This window comes from Lepus europaeus, chromosome 5 (assembly GCF_033115175.1).
Source record: "Lepus europaeus isolate LE1 chromosome 5, mLepTim1.pri, whole genome shotgun sequence".
Taxonomy (NCBI): domain Eukaryota; kingdom Metazoa; phylum Chordata; class Mammalia; order Lagomorpha; family Leporidae; genus Lepus; species Lepus europaeus.
The window spans coordinates 86,315,580-86,335,934 of record NC_084831.1 but is presented as its reverse complement, the minus strand read 5'-3'; the positions used below and the strand labels follow the sequence as shown (position 1 = coordinate 86,335,934).

The window sequence follows — 20,355 nt, the reverse complement described above, 5'->3', positions numbered from 1 at the left end:
TATATTTTTGTTATTGTTTGTATCATCGTGCATTGCAAAACTTTTTGTAAAGAACTCTAAGAAAAATACTCCTTTTGGCCGGCGCCACGGCTCACTAGGCTAATCCTCCACCTGCGGCGCCGGCACCTCGGGTTCTAGTCCCGGTTGGGGCAACAGATTCTGTCCCGATTTCTCCTCTTCCAGTCCTTCTCTCTGCTGTGGCCCAGGAAGGCAGTGGAGGATGGCCCAAGTGCTTGGGTCCTGCACCCGCATGGCAGACCAGGAGGAAGCACCTGGCTCCTGGCTTCTGATCGATGCAGTGCGCCAGCCACAACGCACCAGCCGTAGTGGCCACTTTGGGGGTGAACCAACAGAAAAAGGAAGACCTTTCTCTCTGTCTCTCTCTCTCTCTCTCACTGTCTAACTCTGCCTGTCAAAAAAAGAAGAAGAAAAGAAAAATACTCCTTTTAAATTTGAGTTTTTATCCCAGGTCTGGTATTTCCTGGCTTTGTGATCTTCCTGAAGTTAATCACAAAATGAAGACAGTGGTGCCTAACTTTTAAGATTTTCTGGGGATTAAATAAAATAACAAGTTTTTAGTACAGTGCCAGCCTTGAAATAAGTGCTCAATACAGTTAGCCCCTATTTTGATACTGAAAGTATTTGTTGCAAAATACTTATTTTTTAATGCTTCAGCGGCACTTAGCTCGTACTACTGGGAGATGGAAAGAGCCACCTAAGAAAAATGCTGTGAATGAGTTACAAGATGAACTGATGACCATTCGACTTCGAGAAGCTGAGACACAAGCAGAAATAAGAGAAATAAAACAAAGGATGATGGAAATGGAAACACAGGTAAGATGAGAAAGTCTGATAGTTTTTTTAAACTTTTGTTTAATAAATATAAATTTCGAAATTACAACTTTTGAATTACAGCGGCTTTCCCTCCCATAACCTCTCTCCCACCCGCAACTATCCCATCTCCCACTCCCTCTGATAGTTTTAAAATAAGTATCTCATTAGCAGATCAAAGATTTCTGCACAGATTGTGTTATCCATAGAATAAAGATAAAAGGCAAAAATATGAAACTGTCTAGACTTCGATTTTCTAGCCTAAATGAAGAAGCATAAAAATTGTTTTCTTTGATTTCAGAAACTTAATTTTTGCTTTCAACCATTCAACAAAGTTTAAGCAAGTTAAATTCTATTTGATTTTATCAGGTAACACTCCTGGGGTTGCCTTGTTGCACAATTTGTGAGGGAACATGTTGAGCAAAATTTCTCAACCGCTACACTTAACGTTTTGGGCTAGGAAAGTCTTTGTCTTATTGAGCCAGCCTGTGGATTGTAGGATATGTAGCAACATCCCCGGCCTCTATTAGAATCTCCTACCTCACGCTGTGATGACAGGGATGCTTCCAGTTGTTGCCAGATGTCCTCTGGGGGGCACAGTTGCACCTAATGAGAACCACAGGTGTAGAATATATGTGAATGATGCTTCCTGTAGTCAAACTCTAAAGTAACCCTTTCTTCAGAAGCCATGCTTTTCTGTAATAAACCCTATCTTAAACACAGATGAGGTCTGCAAAGACATTTTTATAAAACCCATTTGCATTGCAGAAGCACGTTTGTTTTCTAGGTATGTGTGTGGGGCTATATTCCGTATGTAGTTGTCCTTGGTATCCTACAGGATTGGTTTCAGGAACCCCAAGGAGTAGCAAAATCTGCTGATGCTCAAGTACCTCATACAAAGTGGCAGAGTATTTTAGATGACCAACATGTATTTTCCCAGAAACTTTAAACAATCTCTAAATTACTTGTAATGCCTTGTCAAATATAAACCCTGTGTAAAGAGTTATTTTACTGTATTGTTTAGGGAATAATGACAGGAAAAAAACTGTACACGTTCAGTACGGATGTAATTTTTTTCTCCAGATATTTTTGATTTGCAGGGTTTTTTGAATTTGTCCTCTGAATGTTACTCCATCCTCAGAATATTTGTGAAGTCAGTAGGGGGCAGAGTAAACTCGGTGCCATTCTATATGTATTGCAGTGTACAAAATACTCATCCCACGTTGAACGTGATGAGTGCATCATTTCTTTAGAATAAATATATCTTGTTTTACATTTTCAGGTTTACTTTCTTATATTTGTGGTATAATTAAAAATAATATTGAAGAGATCTTGAAGAGTAAAAATCTAGATCTTATAATGGGAAGTTTTATTTTTATGATCAGAATTAATCTTAGTAAAGAAAAATGCAAACACAGATTTCAGGCCCTTGTTGAGGATTTGTCTCACAGTTGAGTGGAAGTGAACTAATCAAATTCAGTGAGCATGATTTTGAGAATTTGTGACAGGTAGAGCATTATCATAGCCACTAAAAAACTTAGATTTGAGAAATCAGATATGCCAGAGTCTGGTAAGCAGAGAGCTAGATTGTAATTACTGTGGAGAATACAAAGAGAGATGAATTCCAATTAGATGGTTTTGGGAAAGCTTCCTAAGGAATTTTTGTTTTAACCAGGCCAGACAATTGAGTATGATGTTGCTGGAAGTAATGGTTTAAAGCACTGGTCTCTAAGTGCCAGTCCTTGGAATGGTAATGATCCATGGAGTTTTCTCATTGAAAAATGAGAAAAATAAATAATGATGTGGTAGAATGGTGATTGTGTAAAGCGTGTGGTTATCTGGAACGAGATTGGGCGCGTTCAGGGTGGTATGGCCATAGACAAGACTATTATATCAAACACCCTTGTATTCACTATCCAGTTTTAGAGATTTGTTCATGTGGATATGGGTAACTCCAATTTTTTTTTAAGGACTTGTAGAACAATTTAGTGAGTGGGCCTCCGTGAATTAAGTAAGCCACTCTCGTCTTGGTATTTACGAATTTTTGCTCTTGAAAACAGCACTACTGTGAGCTTTCTTGCCTGTTTCCTTGAGTGTATTTCCAAGAATTTCTTAAGTACATTGATTCTTCTGTTTCTTTGTGCCTTATTTGTTGACAGAGAAAATATATAGGATTATAAAGAAAAATGGTTATATTAGGGTAGTTCTGAAAATACTAAGAACAAATTTGCGGGGCCAGCGCTGTGGTGCAGCGGGTTAACGTCCTGGCCTGAAGCGCTGGCATCCCATATGGGCACCGGTTCAAGTCTCAACTGCTGTGTGGACTGCTTCCCATGTTGCAACATTCTCTCCTTTTTAATTCTAGCTATTATTATTACCAGACACTTGATCTTATTTATATGATTCCTTTAACATTTAATCCTACCTATTTGATCACTTTAACACTTTTTTTTATTATTTTTTGACAGGTAGAGTTAGACAGAGAGAGAGAGACAGAGAGAAAGGTCTTCCTTCCACTGGTTCACCCCCAAATGGCCGCTACTGCTGGCGCGCTGTGCCAATCTGAAGTCGGGAGCCAGGTGCTTCTTCCTGGTCTCCCATGCGGGTGCAGGGGCCACAGCAGAGGGCTGGACTGGAAGAGGAGCAACTGGGACAGAATCTGGCACTGCAACTGGGACTAGAACCCCGGGATGATTTCATGTATTTCATAAGTACAATTCCAAGAGATTTTCTCTATCTTCTTTGAGAGAGAGCTCTCATCTACCAGTTTATTCCCCAAATGTCTGCAACAGCCTGGGCTGGGATAGATCAGGCCAGGAGCCAGAATCTCAGTCCAGGTCTCCTATATAAGTTGCAGGGACCAAACAATTCATGTCACCACCTAGTGCCCTCCAGGTATAGGCCAGCAGATAGCTGAAATCAAGACCAAAGCTTGGACTCCAACATAGGATGTGGGTGTCCCAACCAGGATGGTAAATACTAGGCCAAATGCCTACCCTTGTCATTTTTTTTAGCAGTTTGAATGTGATATGCCTGTATGTGTTTTTCACTTTGCCCTTTCTCTGACTTTCTTAGATCTGTGGATTTGAATCCGCCAAGAATTTTGGAAAATTTTGGTCATTATTTTATAAAGTATCTCTTGTGCTCATTTCTCTTCTTTTGGGGTTCTAGTTACACATATTTTAGATTACTCAATGCTGTCTAACAGTTCTTGGGTGCTCTTTTATCCTCTGACCTTTATTATTTTTTCTTCTTTGTTTTCTTCCACTTTCTATTGACTGCAGCGTTTGAACTGACATCATTAAGTTCACTGATTTTTTTTTCCCTCCACTTGTTCAAGTGTTCTAGTGAACCATTGAAACCATTACTGTGTTTTTCATTTGTAGATTTTCACTTTTCAGCTAATATTACGGGTCTGATCTTGCTTATTTTTCACCTTTCCCTTCGAGCCATTAGCGTACTAGTCATAGTTATGTTTAAATACCTATCAGATAATTTCAGTATCTGTGTCACATAGAAGACTGGTTTTGTTGTTTGTTTCATCTCTTGGTCATGTTTTGTTTTTTCATGGCTTGTTTTTTCTTGCTTTGTATTTTTTTTGTTGAATCTTCTATAGGACAATAGAGTGGGGGAAATGATCTTTATATCTTGAAATGGACGCACTTTTCCTTCTACTAAGCCTTTAATGTGGGAGACTTGAGTTCACATGCTCAGGAGATGGGCAAAGTTTGAGGTTTGTTTCTGTGGTTCTCCACGATGTACCACAGGTTTCAAAGTGCTTTAGCAATGCCATATTTTTAGAGTGGAGGTTCTTTTCCCACAATGTTTTTGTCTTTAGGCTATCCCTGTGCACAACACCTTGGACAAGGATCTGTCTCCAGCAGCATTGCCATCATATGGTACAGGGAGCTAAAGGGCCAGGGATGTTCCCTATTGTTCTGATAAAGCATTGGTCTTAGACAAGAAAATGTTCTTGGACTGTGGTGTTCGGCATTTTAGTGTATCTGCCCACCCTCATCTGTGGTCCTGGGCCCAAAACACAGTCCTCTCAGGGGTAGGCATGTGGCACAGTGGTTAAGATGGCCACTTAACAAGGCTGGCACCGTGGTGTAGGGGGTAAAGCCATATTAATGGCTTGTGCCTGCATTTATCTGCCCCAGTGAGAACGTACTTAAATCCCATCCCTTCCCTCCTAAGAGGCTCCTGGGGTTGAATTTAAACTTTAGCTATCATATTTTTTTCCTTTTTAAACCGAAGGAGTGGTAGCCTTGCTCTAAGTCTGTATAACCCTGATCAGAAATCCAAAGTCTTGATTATGATGTTTGGAATTCTTGTATTTTGTACTTTCCATTTCTTCTCTGTTTTTTTTTTTTCCTTCCTTTCTTGCTTTTTATTCGATTTATTTATTTTTTTCTTTAACTTTCTCGATACTGCTGGGTTTTTTTTTTTGTTTGTTTGTTTTTGTTTTTTGGTTTTGTTTGTTTTTACAAGCACAGTTACAGACAGTGAGAGAGAGAGAGAGACAGAGAGAAAGGTCTTCCTTCCGTTGGTTCACTCCCCAAATGGCCGCTGTGGATGGCCTATGTGTAATAATAGAACACCTGAGCATTTTATTAAGTATCTGTAAAATTCCAGGCATTGTATAAGACTCTCTTCATAAACTTTTCTCATGTAATCTTTACCACTCACCATAAAAGTTGAATATTAGTTTCTATACTAAATTTAATAGTGTAAATAACTAAGCCAAACTTGAAGAACTGGTAAATGAGGAGCTAGCTTTTACCTGTCTTTGATTATGAAGTCTCTACTGTTTAAACCACTGATAGAATCATTTAGGGTTGAGAGAATTCAGGCTAGGTCAAGCTAACTGGGAAAACTACCTCATTGCTAGTCAACTTAAGGTCTGTTTTTAACATGTCCTATAATTATAAGTAGCTAGCATTTATTAAGTTCTTCCTGCATAAGTAGGCCCTACTACACATATTATATCTTAATTTTTTTAAAGATATATTTATTTATTTATTTGAAAATGAGAGTTACACAGAGTGAAGGAGAGGCAGAGAGGCCAGTGCCGCGGCTCACTAGGCTAATCCTCCGCCTGCAGCGCTGGCACCCAGGTTCTAGTCCCAGTTGGGGGCGCCAGATTCTGTCCCGGTTCTCCTCTTCCATTCCAGCTCTCTGCTGTGGCCCGGGAGTGCAGAGGAGGATGGCCCAAATCCTTGGGCCCCTGCACCCACATGGAAGACCAGGAGGAAGCACCTGGCTCCTGGCTTTGGATCGGGGCACAGCACTGACCACAGTGAGCCGGCCATAGTGGCCATTTGGGGGGGTGAACCAACGGAAGGAAGACCTTTCTCTCTCTCTGTGTCTCTCTCTCACTGTCTAACTCTGCCTGTCAAAAATAAATAAAGTTAAAAAAAGGAGAAGGAGAAGGAGGAGAAGGAGGAGAAGAAGGAGAGAGAGAGAGGTCTTCCCTCTGCTGGTTCACTCCCCAATTGGCCGCAATGGCCGGACCTGCACCGATCTGGAGCCAGGAGCCAGGAGCTTCTTCTGGGTCTCCCACATGGGTGCAGGGGCCCAAGGATTTGGGCCATTTTCTACTGCTTTCCCTGGCCATAACAGAGAGCTGAATCAGAAGTGGAGCAGCCAGGAGTCGAACTAGCCAACAGTATAGGCAGCAGTTTTACCTGCCTCTACACGTATTATCTCATTTAGTTCTGAAGACAACCAAATGAGAAATAGGAAATTTTGTTAATCTAAATTTTCAAGTGAGGAAATGGAAACTCAGAGATATTAACTGATTTATTTAACCATTAAATTGTTGGGGTCTTAAGCTTGAGGCTGGCCCCTGACCAGCAGGGGACAGTACAAGCACTCCCCGACAAGGAGAACGGGAGAGGTAAGGTCGACGGGTCAAGCACACTGCAGCAAGCACCCGTGAGTTCTGTCGAAGCAGGAACTACTTTATTGAGGAAGTGAACAGGCTTATAAGGCTTACAGAAGACATGCGCAGGAGGGGAGCCAATCAGTGAAAAGGTCATGCAGGCGTGGGTGGACCATGCACAGGGGCATCTTAAGCAAAGTATAGGGATCATGCACTGTCCACGTGTCCAAACTAAAGCGGACCTATCCCTGCCGGTAGTCTGATCTTACATAGATTAACCGCAGCAGCCGAAAACACGCCCCTTGAACATCCGCCAGGCGCCATGTTGTAATGGAGATTTTAGGCAATGCCCAATATTAAATGGCAAAGCCAGAATTTAAAATCAATATGTGCTCTACTCAAAGTCTACTGGATATTGAGAGATTGTCGAAATACGCATGGCACATTTTGTGACATCAAGGAGTGTACAAGGGGCCAGCACTGTGGCGCAGCTGGTTAAAGCCCTGGCCTGAAGCATTGGCATCCCATATGGGTGCTAGTTCGAGTCCCAGCTGCTCCTCTTCTGATCCAGCTCTCTGCTGTGGCCTGGGAAAGCAGGCCCACGTGGGAGACCCAGAAGAAGCTCCTGGCTTCGGATCGGCGCAGCTCCGACCGTTGCGACCATCTGGGGAGTGAACCAGCGGATGGAAGACCTCTCTGTCTGTCTCTACCTCTCTCTGTAACTCTGTCTTTCAAATAAATAAAATAAATCTTTTAAAAAAATATGTATAGTCCACAAAATAGTGGTGATAACCTTCCAGTCAGTTTGTGCTGTCTTTGGGAACTGGAAAAGAGGAGTTAAATTCATTATTCCTTTGTCCCCTTGGTACCCTCATTGTTTGTTTCAGAAATGAATACCTTTTCTTTATGTTGTGTGTAAACATTCTTATAGTCCAGATATTTTTGTATAAATGATATATTGTGTTACCATGAGGGCTTCTAATGTCCCCATTAGGTTTTTAAAGCAATTTTATATTTTATTTGATCAGTTTATTGATTGAATAAAGTTAAGTTGCACTAGTAACATTTTTATACTGTTGTTGAGGTATAAAATGGATAAATTTATAAAAATTTCCAGGCCTTTTATCTGTAGTCTGAGTAGTTTTATTTCTGATTATTAGAACCAGATCAATAGTAACCATCTTCGAAGAGCAGAACAAGAGGTGACCAGTCTACAGGAGAAGGTGCAGTATCTTTCTGCACAGAACAAAGGACTGCTTACTCAATTAAGTGAAGCAAAGCGCAAACAAGCGGAGATTGAATGCAAGGTAAACGTCTTTCAGCCCATTGTTTTTTGCTAATGTTAATAATGCCTTTTGGGGATTTATTTCATCAGGATTTTAAAAAAATAGAAGCAGAAAACCCCCCTTTTACTTTTCACTTTCCCTGAACTTGTTTTGATGTTTGCTTTCTGACTAGGTTAGCTCATCTTGGTTCTGGGCTAGATTTTGGACAAGAAACCTTTTCAAACATTTCCTCGGTTAACTTTAATTTTCTGCATTGGCATTCACTAGTATCTCTTTACAATGTTTCTTTTGACTGGTAGCTCTGTAAAACTGAAGCTTTTAATAGCTCCACCAAAGACAGCTAATTTAGAGGGTTTATAACTCCCTCCTTTGACTGGTATTAGTAGACAGTCATATATTATGTTTTCTGGATAGAGTAGAAAACAAAAGAAATTTGTAGGTACCAGTGTAATGATAAAAATAAGTATATTTTCTTTTATTATTTTTTTAAAAGATCTAGTTATTTGAAAGGCAGAGTGACAGAAAGAGGTAGAGACAGATAGAACTTCCGTCTTCTGGTTCACTCCCCAAATGACCACAAACAGCCAAGTCTGGGCTGGGCTGAAGCGAAGAGCCAGGAACTCCATCCTGATATCCCAAGTAGTTGGTAGGGGCCCAGGTACTTTAGCCATCATGTGCTACCTTCCCAGGTACATTATCAGGGAGATGGATTGGAAGTGGAGCAGTGACTTGAACTGGCATTCTGACATGGGAGGTTGGCATCGTTGGTGGCCCTTAAACCTCTATCACAATGCCAACCCCTCCCTTATCCTTTTAATCAATCAGTCTCTCTCTCTGTCTCCCTCACCCCCAGTGTTTTGAATCAAAAAACATCGAAATTATTTGAGGTACATTTCTTCCTGAAATAAATGTACAGTCTAGCAGTGATGAGATAGAGAGGGGTTGGGGGATGAAGTGAAAGGAGAGAGAGGGAGGCTGTGTGTAAAATAGCTAGAGATGAGTGTGGTCTGAGTTTTGGAGTGGATTACTAAAGGCAAGTTAGGGATTTTAAAAATAAACTGGACATCCACATTTTCATGGCGAGATAATAGGAACAATGCCCTTTAAAGATTCCTGCCTTACTATTCTACAAGAAATGAGGCTTTCAATGGCACATATAAAGCTGTAATTCCATCAACTTGTTCTGGTGTCATTAAAAACCAAGAGTGAAGCTTGAGTGGTTTATCAGTGTCACTGAAATCCAGAGATGGAATTACATCCTAATAAATATGCATGGCTGTTACAGTTTACCCTGACAGAAATCTGTAGGCAGTACTGAAATGTGTACTAGTTAAGCATGGTTCATTTTGAAGGATTTGACTACGCTAATTCAAAATTAAAATTATGTGAATTGAGATTAAACCAGTCTTATTTTTTTCATGCCAGTACTTGAGGATTTTGCTGCTAAATTGTCCATGCTGACTTGTCTTTAACAGGAAGTAAATTTAATCTCTGTTCATTTTTGGTGTTAAGTTTCCCTTAGAATATTTGGTAATAGTGTTAATATTGCTTCTTAAGTGCCTTAGCACCTGTAAAACAGTAAAGTGTCCTCTAGAAATACATATTTTGGGAATTTGCTGATGAAAACAATTGTGTTTTCCTTGAATTAGTAATGGGCTCAGATTCAGAATATTAGCGGGTTTTAAGAATTGTTGTGGAGCAGGCGCCGTGGCTTAACAGGCTAATCCTCCGCCTTGTGGCGCCGGCACACCGGGTTCTAGTCCCCGTTGGGGTGCCAGATTCTATCCTGGTTGCCCCTCTTCCAGGCCAGCTCTCTGCTGTGGCCCGGGAAGGCAGTGGAGGATGGCCCAAGTCCTTGGGCCCTGCACCTGCATGGGAGACCAGGAGAAGCACCTGGCTCCTGGCTTCAGATCAGCGCAATGTGCCGGCCGCAGTGGCCATTGGAGGGTGAACCAACGGCAAAGGAAGACCTTTGTCTCTGTCTCTCTCTCTCACTATCGACTCTGCCTGTCAAAAAAAAAAAAGAATTGTTGTGGGATTTTAATTTTTGATGTTTGTTCAAATCTTTATGGAATCTGTTATATATGCTACCACTGATTTCTCCCCCATGTTTGATATATATATTGATTTATTAAATCTTTGCTATGTCTTTTGAGAATGACCAGTGTGTTGTCACCTCAACACTTAGTACATTCTGATTAAATGTGTGTATTTTACCTTGTTATAGTGGAATGTTTCAGGAACAAACCTAACTTCTTCCAAGAAAAGCAGCCCTTGAGTTATATAAATCGGATCCATCTTAAATTTTATGATTATAGCTTATGATTTGTTGTTAATTAATCATTAAAGCTTATTTTATTTTTCATTTCTGTAAAATGTCAGGATATTGTTTATAATATTAACATTATTTTCCCTTCTCAACTGAATTTGAATGTTCTCACTTAACGGTGGAATAGTACGAGTCTAATAATACCCAATTTAAAAATCCAAATCCTGAAATTTTTTTTTAAGGTAGCTGTGTAGAATTTAATTATTTATAAATCAAGACTAACAATGTAAAATAATATTATACAAAAATCGAAGAAATATTAAAATACATTATTTAAAACTGTAATTGTGTACATCAGAAAAATGGAAAGATACTTTATAAAAGTGATTTTTGACAATATATTGGTAAAGGAATGTTTTTCATTTTATGCTTTTTTAAGGATTTATTTATTTATTTGAAAGGCTGAGTTACAGAGAGGCAGAGGCAAAGAGAGAGTCTTCCATCTGCTGGTTCACTCCCCATATGTCTGCAGCAGCTGGAGCTGCACTGATCTAAAGCCAGGGAACAGGAGCTTCCTCTAGGTCTCCCATGCGATGGCAGGGACCCAAGGACTTGGGCCATCTTCCACTGCTTTTCCAAAGTAGAGAGCCGGATCAGAAGTGGAGCAGTCGGGACTTGAACCGGTGCCCATATGGAATGCAGGCATTGCAGGCAGTAGCTTTACCTGCTATGCTACAGTGTTAGTCCCTCATTTTATTCTTTTTTTTTTAACTTTTATTTAATGAATATAAATTTCCAATGTATAGCTTATGGATTACAATGGCTTCCCCCTCCCATAACTTCCCTCCCACCCACAACCCTCCCCTCTCCTGCTCCCTCTCCCCTTCCATTCACATCAAGATTCATTTTCAATTCTCTTTATATACAGAAGATCAATTTAGTATATATTAAGTAAAGATTTCAACAGTTTGCACCCACATAGAAACACAAAGTGAAACATATTGTTTGAGTACTAGTTATAGCATTAAATCAAAATGTACAGCACATTAAGGACAGAGATCCCACATGAGGAGCAAGTGCACAGTGACTCTTGTTGTTGACCCAACAAATTGACACTCTAGTTTATGGCGCCAGTAACCACCCTAGTCTCTCGTCATGAGTTGCCAAGGCTATAGAAGCCTTCCAAGTTCGCCAACTCTGATCATATTTAGACAGGTCATAAAAGACAGGGTGAGGATAGTAACCAGTAATCCTAAGAGTGGCATTAACCAGGTCTGAACAATTATACAGCATTAAGTGGGGAAGAGGACCATCAGTACACACAGGTTGGGAGTAGAGCCATTGGTGGTAGAGTAGAGGTTATGATTACAAAGAAATGAGGCCCACGTGCGATAGACAGGGTCTAGAACAAAGGACAGAGTCATTATTAGAGGAGCTAAGAAAGGTGCTGTCTAAGCTACAATTAAGTTTTCTGGTTGAGAGGCAAATAGAACCTGACAGAAGGGGCTTGATAATAATCTGGTGGGCTTTAGGCCTTGTAAGTTAAGAGGCCCAGACCTATCTATCTCTTCATATGGGGTACATCCTAAGGGAGGTGTGAACCTCCTAGGGGAAGGCACTCTGTTGACTTTCATTACTTGGCTGGCCTGGGAGGAGAGCTGGCCAGGTAAAGGCAGGGGGCATCTCTATCAAGAAATTTACAGTTCTGCCTGCAATGTTGCTGACCCTACGTGACCATCCCCTCAGCTGCAGTGGTCACTTTGGAAGTTGGGCTGAGTGAAGGGCTTTTCAGCTTAGAGCCAATAAGACCTGTGGCTCTGACCTGGGCATCCTTTGACTCCAGGGCAGGTCCATTTCCAGTGATCCAACTCTTGGCAGAGCTGCCAGGGCTCTTCACAAGCTGACTTCTGCTGAAGCCCAGGCTTACCACATTGAAAGCCACTGCAGTAGACTGGCCTGTTGGGTCTCCTTGAGCGCAGATCACTGTACAGATCAGCCCTTAATAGGCCTGCCACCCATTGCTTCTGATGCCTAGCTTTCTTTTCCTCCTGGATTTTGTTAAAGCAGACCAGAGGATGCAAGTCAAGGGAGTGCCCAAATCCCATCTCTAATCTTTGGTGGCCTGAACTACAAGTCTATAGTCACAGGCATGTTCTGTAGTAGTTTTCTAAGGTAGACAATGCCCATGATGAAAATTATATTCTCACTTTAAAACTTTCTTTCCCTTTGGTCTGAAAGGGAGGTTTTTTCTACTTACTGTTTACTTCGCTGATGGCGAAGTAAATCTAGCTATGAGATTATTATTTAAGCTCTTATTTTGGCTATGCTATTACAGAAAAATGTTAGCCATCTCTTTTATGAGGTCTAAAGCAAATCCTGAAATTTTTTCATGAATTTCACACAGATCCATTTGGAGGAAAAACCTGATTTGAATTGATGTATGGCCATTTATAATTTGTATTTATACTGGGTACACTGAGCATACTGTTTTATTATGGGTGTTGCCTCAGACCCTGCCAGGTTATACAGATGTGCAATTTATGCACCTTATTACTTTCCTAAAATCTGAAAAATGTATAAACTCCAGTTCACATGATTTATTGTCTTGTTTGCTACCCTAGAATAAGGAAGAAGTGATGGCTGTGAGGCTCCGGGAAGCAGATAGCATAGCTGCTGTGGCTGAGCTGCAGCAGCACATTGCTGAGCTGGAAATCCAGGTACCGTACGAAAGTTAGAAAGTCCATGGAAACATTATGTAGTGTTTTCTCCTTCCCTCTGTGGCTGAAAAATGATCTGCTTACATCTTCATCTTCAAAACTGATTCTGTATTCATGCTTACTTCCAAGTTCATTTTGCTTTATCATGGTAAAATACAGATAACCAAATTTAACATTTTAAAGGATACTGTTCTGCAACATTACATATATTCACATTGTTGTGCAAGCATTGCAACATCCATCTCTAGAACTTTCTCATCTTCCCTAACTGAAACTGTGTTCCCATTAAACACTAACTTCCCATTCTCTCTGATCCCCAGCCCCTGGCACCCACCATTCTGCTCCTATCTCTTTCAACTTGACCAGTCTAGATACTTCCCATAAATGGAATTATACAATGTTTTTCCTTTCATGACTGACTGGCCTATTTCTATTAGCATAATGTCCACAGAGTTCATTCTTATTGTAGCATGTGTCCAAATTTCCTTTTTACGGTGGAATAATATTCCGTTACATGTATAGACTACATTTTGTTTATTCATTTGCTTGCTGCTTCCACCTTTTGGCTATTGTGAATGATGCTGCTATGAACATGGATGTACAAATATCTGTGCAAATATCTGTTAGAGTCATTTCTTTTTTAAAAGATTTGTTCATGTATTTGAAAGACACGGAGAGAAATTTCTTCCATCTGCTGGCTAACTCCCCAAATGTCCTCAGCAACCAAGTCTGGGCCAGGCCAAAGCTAGGAGCCAGGAACTCCATCCTGGTCTCCCACGTGGGTTTCAGGGGCCCAATTTCTCGGACTGTCTTCCACTGCTTTCCCAGATGCTTAACAGGAAGCTCAGTCAGACACAGAATAGGCCAGGACTTGAACTGGCGCTCTGATACAGGATGCCAACATCACAAGCTGCAGCATAACCTGCTGTATTACAGTACCAGCTCCCCCCTTTCATTTCTTTTGCATTTATACCTGGAAGTGGAATTGCAGGATCATATAATAATTCTGCGTTGGTTTTTGTTTTTTTTTTTTTTTTGGACAGGCAGAGTGGATAGTGAGAGAGAGAGACAGAGAGAAAGGTCTTCCTTTTTGCCATTGGTTCACCCTCCATTGGCTGCTGCGGCCGGCGCATCTCGCTGATCCGAAGCCAGGAGCCAGGTGCTTCTCCTGGTCTCCCATGCGGGTGCAGGGCCCAAGGACTTGGGCCATCCTCCACTGCCTTCCTGGGCCATAGCAGAGAACTGGCCTGGAAGAGGGGCAACCGGGATAGAATCCGGCACCCCAACCGGGACTAGAACCCGGTGTGCCGGCGCTGCAAGGCAGAGGATTAGCCTGTTAAGCCATGGTGCCAGCCTAATTCTGCTTAAATTTTTAAGGAATTGTCATATCATTTCTACAACAGCTCTACCATTTTACACTCCTACCAGCAGTGCACAGGGTGTTCCATTTTCTCCACATTCTCATCCACACTTGTTAATTTTGTTTTGTTTTTATACTCATCATCCTAATGGGTATGAAGTGGTATCTCATTGTGGCTTTGATTTGCATTTCCCTAATGATTAGCAGTGTTGAGCATTTTTTCATGTGCTTAGTTGGTGTTTGTATATATCTTTGGATAAATGTCTACTTAAGCCCTTTTCTCCATTTTGAATCAGTCTGTTGTTGTTGCTGAACTGTAAAGTTATTTAAATGTTCTCAATGTCAGTCCCTTTTTGGAGACTTGTTCATGGTTTGCAAGTATTTTCTTCTATCTGGGTTGCTTTTTCTGCTGATGTTGTCCTTTGATGCACAAAAGCTTTAGTTTTGCTAAAGTCCAACTTACCTGTTTGTTCTTTTGTTGACTGTGCTCCAAGTCCATTGATGGTTTATCATATTCCTGTATTGTCAAGGCTGTTTTCAAAAGGAAACACAGCTGTAAAAATAAACATATTTTGTCACTTTTTATGTCTTAACTTTTTTAAAAAAAAAAAAGATATTTTGAAAGGCAGAGTGACATAGATAAAAGGATCTTTCACCCACTGATTTACACCCTAGATGCCCACATCACCTGGGGGTAAGTCAGGGTGAAACCAGGAGCCAGGAACAGCATCTGGGTCTTCCACGTGGGCAGCAAGAACCCCCAAGCATCTGGGCCATTATCCAATATCTCCCAGGTACACTAGCAGGAAGCTGGATTGGAAGTGAAGAATAACCAGGACTCCAGCCAGGTGCTCTGATATGATACACAGGCATCTCAAATGGCTGCCCAACCTGCTGCTCTACAGCGCCTCCCTCCCCCATGTCCTACTTCTTATTGTACAATATGGCAAGGTAGAAAGTACCCTAAATAGGCAAAATGTTATATTTAAACTTTTATGTCTTTGGAAGTATTTTCTGATATTTTACTCCAAATCATAATAAGCTTTTTGCTACACTATCTAGAATTTTCTTCCCACCTGAAATTTCCTTTTTCCTTAAATTTCAATTTAAAATTCAGTTTATTTCTAAACTTACGTATTATTTTATAGCTTCATCTTTTGATTTGTATCAAAAGTAACAGCAGCTAGCATGTTTTGATTTGTAGAAATTTTTAAAAAAGTATCCTTTGGGGCCAGCATTGTGGCCTAGTGAGTTAAGCCACCACCTGTGACACCGGCATCCCATATGGGCACTGGTTCAAGTCCTGGCTGCTCTACTTCCTGCTAGTGTGCCAGTGAAAGCAGCAGAAGATGGCCTAAGCGCTTGGGACCCTGCAGCCACATGGGAGACCCCAAAGAAACTCCTGGCTCCTGGCTTCAGCCCAATCCAACGAGGCCATTGCAGCCATCTGGGGAGTGAACCAATGGATGGAAGATTCTCTCTGTCTCTCCTTCTCTCTCTGTAATTCTGCCTTTCAAATAAATAAATCTTTAAAGAAAAGGAAAGTATCCTTTCTGTTCTATTAATAATATTTCCCATAAAGTACAAATAGCCAGAAAAAAGTCAAATGCAAACCAACTATATAATATATTTGTAATCAGTTATTTAAATCTTATTATCACATACAGTTCTACTTTTAGTCTATAGTTTTCTAATATCAACAAAATTAGAAAATTTGCTATATTTCTATACATCTTAATCACAAAGCAATATTTAAATTATTCTTTACTCATTCTGAAATATTTATTAGAATGAAAAGTGTAGCATTGTTCCATGTGTTATTATAAAAAATACGTAACATGGTTCCATCCTTTTTGAAAATTAAGGACTGGCAATTGACGTAGCAGTTAAGATGCCACTTGGAGTGCCTGCATCCAATATCAGAATGCTGGGTTTGAGTCCTAGCTCCACCTCCAATTCTAGCTTCTTGCTGATGCACACCCTGAGAGGCAGCAGGTGACGGTTCAAATAGTTGAGTCCATGCCATCTACCAGGGATACCTGGATGGAGTTCCTGGCTCCTGGCTTTGGCCTGGCCTAGGCCTGGCCATTGTGGGCATTTGAGGAATGAACCAGCAGACAGGAGATCTCTCTTTGTCTTCCTCTCTCTCTCTCTCTGTTACTTTGCCTTTCAAATATGAAAATAAATCTTTTAAAAATTTTATGAAGCACTTTAGAATATCTGGAGTTCATAAAACAAAGCTGCATTTAATATGTATAAAAGCAGTATGCAGAGCTGGCTCTGTGGCGTAGTTAAACTACCACCTGCAGCACTGGTATCCCATTTAGGCACCAGTTCGAGTTCCCAAGTCACTTCCAATCCAGCTCCCTGCTAATGTTCCTGGAAAAGCAGCAGAGGATGGCCCAAGTCCTTGGACCCCTGCACCCACATAGGAGACACAGAAGAAGTGCCTGGCTCCTGGCGTTGGCCTGACCTAGCCCCGGCCATTGCAGCCATTTAGGGAGTGAACCAGCAGTTGGAGGATCTCTCTCTCTCTCTCTCTCTCTCTCTCTCTCTCTAATTCTGCCTTTCAAAATAAATACAGTAAAATCTTTTAAAAACCATTGGATGGAAGACCTCTCTCTCTCTCTCTCTGCCTCTCCTCTCTCTGTATAACTCTGACTTTCAAATAAATAAATAAATCTTTTAAAAAAAAAGAAAGAAAGAAAAAGAAAAAAAAAAACTAGTATGCGGGGCCGGCACCGTGGTGCACTGGGTTAATCTCTGCCTGCGGCACCATCATCCCATATGGACGCTGGGTTCTAGTCTCAGTTGCTCCTCTTCCAGTCCAGCTCTCTGCTGTGTCCTGGTATAGCAGTACAAGATGGCCCAAGTCCTTGGGCCCTTGCACCTGCATGGGAGACCAGGAAGAAGCACCTGGCTCCTGCCTTCATATCGGCACAGCTCCGGCCATTGCGGCCATTTGGGGAGTGAACCAATGGAAAGAAGACCTTTCTCTCTCTCTCTCTCTCTCTCTCTCTCTCTCTCTCTCTCTCTCTCTCTCACTGTCTGTAACTCTACCTGTCAAATAAAAAAAAATATATAGTATGCATATAACTGCTACCTAAGATCAAGATAGAGAATAATGCCCGTACTCAAGAAGTCTATCCAGTCACTTCCTGTTCTCTTAGCTTCACTTTATTTTAATCATGCCATAATTGTTTCATTTTTAAGTGCATTTAATTTTCCCACTTTTAAATTTTTTTAAAAAATTTTTATAGGCAAATTTAATATTTCATTTTGTGTCTCTTAGTAGATTTCTAAGTCATCACTTTAATTGTACGTATTTCATTTTAAAACTCTATCATGGTATATTTATTATATTACTAATGGATGTTTGGGCATTTCCAGGGTGGAACTGTTTTGAACAGTGCATGATTGTGAGCGATCTTGTGGATTATGCTGATCTCCTGTGCACAGGTTTCTATAGCATGTGTGCCGAAGTGTGAAAGTAATAGGTTGTAGGGTATGCAAATCTTTAGCTTTATTTTCCGAAGTGCTTGTTGTGGTTTAAACTCCCAGTGACAACATGTGAAAGTTCTTGTTATTCCTTCCACATCTTCTCTGATCCCGTGGTCATGTCACATGTTTTGATTTTTGCCAGTCTGGTGGGTATGCGGTGATAGTTCATCATGACGTTAATTTATACTTTCTGGAAGCTGGCCATTAGGATTCCTTTTTTTGTTGTTTGTTTGTTTTAAGTGCTTGTTAGAGGCTTTTGTCTGTTTTTTTCTAGTATATTATCTTTTTTTATGGACATTTGGTTCTTTATTGATAGTATGTTTTGCAAATATCTAATCCCACTCTCTCAGTTTTGTTATTTTTTTTCTTTTATTGTGTCTTTTCATTAATTAACTGAAAGTTTTAGTTGGCGCTAAACAGTTCCACCCAGAGGTTATACAGGCACTTCCAATTCAACATATTTAAAGTCAGACATATTCCTGTTCTATACAAAATGTTTCCTTCATTTGTTCATCAAGTCTTGATTAGTGGATCATCACTTAACAAGTTAGGACTTACTGTTTTCTTACCTCTAGGATATATACCTATGAATGTCTTCAACTTTAATAGATAACAAGTTATTTTACAAAGTACTTGTAATTAGTTCACTTCCCCACTGATGGTTATCTACTCTAGGAGATCAGCCTTCAGATAATTCTTAATAGTTCGTGCATGTTAAAGTGTTTTAGCCAGTTCTGCAGTCTTTCAAAAGAGTTAAATCTCGGCCAGTGCCGCGGCTCACTTGGCTAACCCTCCAACTGTGGCGCCGGCACCCCAGGTTCTAGTCCTGGTCGGGGCGCCAGATTCTGTCCCGGTTGCTCCTCTTCCAGTCCAGCTCTCTGCTGTGGCCTGGGAAGGCAGTGGAGGATGGCCCAAGTGCTTGGGCCCTGCACCCTCATGGGAGACCAGGAAGAAGCACCTGGCTCCTGGCTTTGGATCAGCGCAGCGCCGGACATAGCGGCCATTTGGGGAATGAACCAATGGAAGGAAGACCTTCTGTCTCTCATTCTCTTTCTCTCTCTCTCTTTCTTTCTCTCTCACTGTCTAACTCTGCCTGTCAAAAAAAAAAAAAAAAAAGAGTTAAGTCTTGAGTAAGTCTCAAACTAAATCAAAGTGAATATGAAAAATAGAAAAACTTTTAAAAAATGAAAAAAGGCAAATGAATCATTTTAAAACTGTTTTTTGACACTTTCATGGCATTTCTATTCCCCTTATCACCTCTTTGGTTCATCTGTTTACCCTTTATCTGAACTGTTGTAATAACTTCCCATTCAGATTCTTTTTCTACAGATTCTTTTTAAACTATTACCAGAGCTGCCTGTCTTTCTGTCTTTCTGTCTTCCTTCCTTCTTTCCTTCCTTCCTTCCTTCCTTCCTTCCTTCCTTCCTTCCTTCCTTCCTTTCAAGATTTATTTATTTATTTGAAAGGCAGAGTTACATAGAGGCAGAGGCACAGGGAGAGGTCTTCCATCCGCTGGTTCATTCTCCAGATGGCTGCAGCTGCTGAAGCTATGCTGATCTGAAGCCAGGAGCCAGGAGCTTCTTCCAGGTCTCCCTCAGAGAACTGGATTGGAAGTGGAGCAGCCGGGAATTGAACCGGCGCTCATATGGAATGCCAGCATTGCAGCCGGCAGCTTTCCTGCTATGCCACAGTGCCGGCCCCCAGAGCTGTCTTCCTAAAACATGGAAACTTCTGTTACCTACCAAATCTCATCAACATTCTGTAGCATAAAATCCTTATCTTTTCATTGTGCCCAAATCTGCTTTCGCAGCATCATGTCTCACTTTCCCAGCCACCCCCTGTATACACTCTGAACTGTTCCTGCAACTTTCACATTCTTTCAAACTTCCGTACCAGTCTGTACTCTATCTTCCTTGATTGCTGTCTTTTTCTGTACTCCTGCTCCTCTACTTTTGAGTTGTTTCTGCTTCTCTTTCATGACTTACAATTGAGTGTCTCTTGGCTAACTGGCAGTAAATGCATTTAATAACTGTGTTTTCAGTAAATGTCTCAGTGATTCAACATTTATTTATCTAATGCAGATTAAGATCCATAGTAGGTCTTTTGTTGAAACTTGGAACTCCTTTTCTAATTTTAACACATTTTAGGTTATTCTTAGTCATGGAAGTATCTTAGTATCATTTTCAGATTCCACTAGGGGGAGAACTCAGTCAAAGATCTTTTTATTCCAAATCTCTTCAGGTTAACTCTTCCAATTACTGTTACTCTTTTGTGAATAAATTTTTTTCTCCTAAATCAAATTTTCTCAAACTGTTCATTTAATAAGTTATATTTGCTTTTTAATATAATTATGAAGAGTATACTGTTATAACCATCATATTTAGGTAAATAGTTTAGATGAAGACATACTTGTTTTTGTGAATACTATAACATTCTGTAGCATATATATTTATGATGCTTATGTTTGTTAAATTTGTTTTTCAGAGATCCTTTAGTCAGCTTGAAAC

The 20,355-nt window shown here is 40.6% G+C and overlaps 1 protein-coding gene across 4 annotated transcripts in view; it reads left to right on the top strand.

The window, feature by feature from the left end:
• Positions 1 to 20,355, top strand: part of EVI5 (ecotropic viral integration site 5) — a 232,658-nt gene that overhangs the window by 140,520 nt on the left and 71,783 nt on the right. For 3 of the 4 annotated variants that reach the window (XM_062191738.1, XM_062191740.1, XM_062191741.1), the window contains 3 exons: positions 676 to 834; positions 7,876 to 8,022; positions 12,892 to 12,987. In XM_062191738.1, the coding sequence (XP_062047722.1) occupies positions 676 to 834; positions 7,876 to 8,022; positions 12,892 to 12,987 (402 nt within the window). The remainder of the gene's footprint in view (positions 1 to 675; positions 835 to 7,875; positions 8,023 to 12,891; positions 12,988 to 20,355) is intronic. The other variant, XM_062191739.1, reaches the window with a different exon arrangement.